We start from the raw sequence: 6181 nt of genomic DNA on the forward strand, positions 1-6181 counted from the left end.
ATTGCTTACCATTAGATAATCCGTCTGCTCGTTTACGGCGAATACCATAAAAAACGGGGGAAAATGGTTTTGAGCTTACGAAATTGCAGATGGGAGTTAATATATCATAATATTAATAAATACACTTACCACACAAATCCAATCGCCACTGAAGACACCTTATATTTCTTCCAAATCTCGAGTAATCACTTAATCTAATGAACTACTTAATAATCGACTTAAATAAAGCTCTAGATTCGACAACCGTCTTCAAAAGACCTTTTAGAACAACTCAAGTTAAATAGAAATTCTTCAGTGATTTAAGGACCCTTGCACGATGTAAGAATACTACAAAAATAACCTTTACGCCCTACGATATAAGAGCTTAACAGTTTCTAGCCTAATTTATTACTTTTTTTTGTATCTAAGGGTCTTTAAAGTACGTGTGGTATGATTGACAGATGTGTTCCTTATAACATGCCCACTTAAGTTAAATTCTTTGACTATGCTTAAGTATAAGTTATTTGATTGTTGGCTATGGAATGTCATTTGAACCGTCGCGTTGACACACAGGGACCCACTTATGCTTAGTTTGATTACTGCGAACTATGGTATTTGTGGCGTACTCTGAAACGTATCGTAGAACAAATGTTTGGTCTCAAGCTTGCATCTTTAATAGCTTTTAAGCAGCCATTTTCAACATTTAATGGTCATCTGTCAGTATACATCATTACTGTACATTAAAATTGTAATAAAACAAGAAACTGCAAAAATATTTTTTAGTACTAACTTCTGCCAGTGTCTTTGCCCGCGTTCTCATGGGATAAAAAGTATTCTATCACCCAAGTCAGCTCATACCCTGTCTGCATACAAAATTTCATCAAAATCTGTTCAGTAGTTTTGGAGCAGTTTTATTCGGTCACTTTATCATAAGCGTAGCAAAAGTGACGTTTGTGTATGACGCCGTAAGAATGTCTAATCTTTGTTATGGCTTAGACATAATAAACATTTCATAATATTTTTACCATGAAGCACTTATGCCAAACAAGGGCTCCTTGTAAGTAACCAACAAGGTATATACTCATATATGTAGTATAAAGTAGGTAATAACTTTATCTGGTTATAAAATCTCAGTACCGAACATGACAATTAGAATTAATACTCGTTTTTAATTTTGCGGAATTCCCCGTCTTTGCTAATTGAGTACGAATTTTAAATTTCTGTTGTTGAACAAAGCCTTGTCCCCACTACGAAAATTTGACGTCGTCCGACATCGGGCAATGTCGGGCGACATCGGACAATGTCGGGCGACATCGGACAATGTCGGGCGACATCGGGCAATGTCTCCGTGGCGAATATCGCTCGACAAATGTTCCTAGTGGGGACGAGGCTTAAAGTACAATTACATTGCATAGTTATATTATGTGGATTGTGTACTTTCTGTCAGTTAGGTAATTAAAAAATATTAGACACGTATTTTTATATAATTATGCAAACAATACACGTGAATAAGACTAACCAAAGTTTAGGAGTGGAAACTTAAAAGTAACGTCACGCGATATTTCTATCGACGAAAGTATTTGTTTCAGAAAGACAATTAAAAAACGTGTCCAATGTTTTAAAGTAATATTATAATCTACCAGATGGACATTAAAATTAAAATGAGTCATCAATCAAACAAGAATATAAAATAAAAATATTTTATTTCATATTTACAACTTATATTAACAAAATGCATTATAGATCATTATTTGTTTAACAATAAATAAAATCTGGTTCTCATCAGTTTTGTACAAATCATACTCTATTTTAAGAGTATTAAAAACTAATTTCATTTGCATGTTTTTGGTGTTCATGATGACTGAGCTAAAATGAGCTGGAAATATTTGATGAAACTGCGTTGCAATAAAAGATTGAAAAATTTTTTGGACATTAAAATTAATCATATGAAAATGATAATATTAAGTACTGATAGATAAGTAATCAACTTACATTATTGATACAACCGGATATGGATAAAATTCTTTAAAAAAAAACATTGAACATTAAGTTAAATTTTACTTGTAATTCCAACATTTAAATGATATTAATAATATTTTTATAATGACTATCGAGAGACATACTAAATAAACTAAAAATCACGTAACTATAAAAATCAGTTGGCTGCATGACGTCGCTGCGTTTGCGCACGCTGCTCATGATGAAGAGCCCTCTGTGACTCGAAACTTGTAAAGCTTTTCTACATTAATATATGTGACTAAACCGTGATTTTTAGTTAATATTAATAATTTTTACATAAGTTAGTAAGTAAGTACACAAAAAACCACTTCTGTTCAATTTATCGACACAGACAACACCTGATGTACATTTCTACCTTATCACAATTAAAAAGGTACTTTTAAGGCATTAATTATTATCGATATCATAATTATCACTTATTTATTATCTCAGATTAATTAAAGATTGTAAAAAAATTTCAGACTATGGATAAAAGAATCCAATGTCCACATTATTTTCCACAAAGGAATATTTAGTTTGAGCATTCAAATATATGGCTAATCGTGGACTAGTTATTATTATAAAGAAAAACATAATTAATATTTATGACCAGTACACCTTTAAACTTCTATTTTTCGTTAGATTCTACTAACACTGCTCACCATATTAGCTAGATACAATAACAAAATTATAAACTTCTTGTCATACAAATCCAATCTCTACCAACCTTTGAATAGGTACTATTTTTATTTGCATTTAAATTTTTGTCTCTTATGTCAAAAATGATAGGCTATTACGGGAGATAGTCTACTAAGAACTAAAACAATACGATGAAACAGGACTTCCACCATGAAAACACCAGATCGAAGTCTATCAAAGTTGATTTCCAATGTCAATGAACTTTCCTCTATTTATGATTCCTATTTAGACCATTAAAGTTGATTATAAACTACAAGTTACTTGGTAGAGAGAACCATCAGCACAAAACGCCCGCCAGAAACTCCAGATCCGAAAACAGTGTATGTTGCATCCATTGGTCAAATAGCTCTTCAGTACTCGTACTTGCCGATATAGCCTCTGCAGTTTGGACAGTAGTGGTCGATGTTCATGCAGCTTGGAGTACAGTAGGGTATGCACATGCAAGGCCAGCATCTGAAAGACAGAGAAAGAAAATATTAGAGCTTTTATCAAGTTTAAAACCAAGCCATGCCATGTCAGCTTACGGTGTATTTGTTGTATATGATGAATATTTTTTCTATAATACTACCAGCAAACTTTAGAATGGTATCAAGTGTGACAAAAAGGTCTCATAGTAACCAAATAATTAAAAAATAATAAAGAAGAAGCATTTAATCTATACATATAATAAAATCGTAGAAAAGTGCTGTCTGTACATTGAAAATAAAAATAAAAAAAATAGCAGGGGTTATTGTTATGTCGATGTCGAACCCAAAAATGTAATTAACTTTTTTTTTGTCTGTTTGTCTGTTTGTCTGTTTGTCTGTTCGTCTGTGCGCGCTAATCTCAGAAACGGCTGATCCGAGTTGGATGCGGTTTTCACGAATATATTGTGGGATGCTTAAATTTACATTTAGTGTTTGTTTCATGTCAATCGGTTCATAAATAAAAAAGTTATGTCAAATTAAAGAATCACGTCGAACATTCTATGCTTATACCATTAATCTCCGCAACTATTTGACGGATTTGGTTGAAATTTGGTACAGATATAGTTTAGAACCTTAGAAAGGACATAGATATATTTTTATTTCAAAAATCAAAAAATAAGAAATAAATTATTTATAAATAATTCTATGTCGATCGTTACACGACTTCGGTTCATGTTATTGTTTTAATTCATCAAAAAAAGTAAATAAATAGTAAAAAGGTATGAAAAAAATAATATCAATATAATTAAACTTTTAGTACAAAGAAAATGCCCGAACGGAGTATAAATAAATAATCCAAGTTGTCTTTATCCTCGATAGATGGCGTTGGGATCGAAATAGATCGCGCTATGGTTTCGTTACATTCATTTGGTTGGGTATCGGCCGAGCGCTTCGGTACTATCGTAGAAAAGTGTATTATCAGTCGTATGATTATTTGTCTGTAGTGGTCCTGCTGTTTCGTATATTCTAAATTGGTTTCGTTGTATTTGTCAATTAATAAGTTTATTTGTTGGGTTTTCCTGGTTTTTTGGTTAAACTATTTAACGTAGGTTTAGTTTGATATCGATCGATTAGTAGTTACTGTAGTTAGTTTTTTTAATAAAATTGTAAGTCTAATTTATAAATTAATTAGCAGATTTAAGTCGTTTCTTTTAAATTATTTAGTTTAAGCTTGGTTATTATAGCATAGAGGATAGGTTGTAATATAGTTTCTTTTTTAATTGTTATAAATTCGTAATTCGTAGCTTTCTTTAGTTTTAAGTTAGTTTAAGTCCGTTTTTAAACTATTTTTTCAATGCCCTAAGTGAGTATACATCTATTAAATTCAAACGCAGAGCTCATTATGTTGATTTTTGAAGAGTTCCCTGGAATATCTTCCACATCTCATTTTTGAAGAGATCCCGCGAGATCGGGAACTATGTGGTTAAAACCAAAAATTTGCCGGAAGTCACTATTCCACGCGAACGAAGTCGCGGGCAAAAGCTAGTTAGTAATAAAGATGAATAAGACAAAATTAGTAAAAAAGAATGAAGTAATAAAATGATAATCAACTTTGATACACCATGTGGTAAGAAAAATAATTGAGGCTAAAATTTTGACTAGGTCCTTAAAAACTTTAAACGACAACGCTCTTAAAGTAATACTGACATTATATCCAAGTAGAACTAGTGTAACAATATTGGAATATATCAAAAACTTACCCAACAATAAACAAACAGAAGGCCCATAAATGCGTTCGGGCAGTTGGTCGCATCTCAATCGTCGTGATGACCTGGTGCCGACAGGATTGGCAGACGACCAATGCTGGCTCAGTTCCTACTGGCTGGCCAATCAACACCGTGCTCCCGGTGCCAGTCACATAGTGACCTGCCACGGGCTGCACGTTGATGACGTTCACATGGACTGGTTGAGTCTGGCCTGGGTATGGGGGTGGAGGATTTGTTTCCATTGTTTCTGAAAAAAAAAAAATGTTGTAATGTATATTCCTGGTGATTTTGCTTAAGTCACAGTGGTTATCTAAATCATCTTCTTAAACTCAGGACCCACTCTCAGGGAATTAAACCGTCATCAATATGAAAAATTAAATATAGAATGGTTGGTTAGTGTATCTTTCTACAGACAAGGCCAATGGGTCGCGACTCGCAACCCATTGTTTGGGAAACGCTGGCTTAAGAATTGAATTTATATTATGGACTGGTGTACATTGCCAAACGAAGTCTTTTAATTTCAAAGTTTTGCATTCCAATCACATACAATGCAGCGTAACAGATCAAACACAAAATTATTATTCTATAGATACTAAAATATACAAAAGGTTAGAACTGTATGATAATGCATTATGATTAGTCACACGTCATACGTTACAACAATTAAGCTTATCATTAAGAACATTGTATCCTGATGAAATATTTTCTGATTATAAAAAATAATAATTGTATAGCAAAAAAAAAACGATTTTTTTGACCAACACTTAAATAAATTCCAACACACAATTTTTACAAATATCCTTCTCAGGGACGTAATTGTGTTTCTCGCATTTAAAAATCGCATTTTAAATATGCAAATAACGCCTTCAATCAATGCATTAAAAACAACAAATTAAATACTCACATTTTATTTAACTTTGAACAACAATAATCTCAAAATCAGAACTCTGTTAAAAATTCAAACACTATAAAAAAATCCTTTTCGTTATTCAACACTGCTCACTTAAAGATTAAACACACAAATATTTGGCGACGATGAAACAAAAATCGTGTGGACACTATCTATTGATAAGAGTGACATTTATCGAGTACATATGAAGGGATTTGTTGATAACGCTACAGATACCATTGCTACATTAGCTCTATCTAGATAATATGCTAATTATTTTTCAATCGACATACAACACATAAGTCTGTAAAAGTATGTATTTACAAATTCATGTCTGATTTAATAGGAAGAATAATATAATATTTATCATGAGAAATACTAAATCAGTTACAAGCTGCGGTTTACACACGTAACTGTTCGAGAGTGCTCGACAAGTTTCAAGT

General features: G+C 32.3%; 1 protein-coding gene across 1 annotated transcript; it reads right to left on the minus strand.

The window, feature by feature from the left end:
- Positions 1-1665: 1665 nt before the first annotated feature.
- On the minus strand, positions 1666-5923 carry LOC118263907 (lipopolysaccharide-induced tumor necrosis factor-alpha factor homolog). Its single transcript, XM_035576138.2, has 3 exons — positions 5754-5923; positions 4844-5096; positions 1666-3129 (listed from the first exon to the last, which is right to left on the minus strand). The coding sequence occupies exons 2-3, from the start codon at positions 5089-5091 to the stop codon at positions 3027-3029; spliced, it is 351 nt and encodes a 116-aa protein (XP_035432031.1). The 5' UTR covers positions 5092-5096; positions 5754-5923; the 3' UTR covers positions 1666-3026.
- Positions 5924-6181: the final 258 nt, after the last annotated feature.

The sequence above is a fragment of the Spodoptera frugiperda genome, chromosome 27 (assembly GCF_023101765.2).
Source record: "Spodoptera frugiperda isolate SF20-4 chromosome 27, AGI-APGP_CSIRO_Sfru_2.0, whole genome shotgun sequence".
In the NCBI taxonomy this organism is placed as follows: Eukaryota; Metazoa; Arthropoda; class Insecta; order Lepidoptera; family Noctuidae; genus Spodoptera; species Spodoptera frugiperda.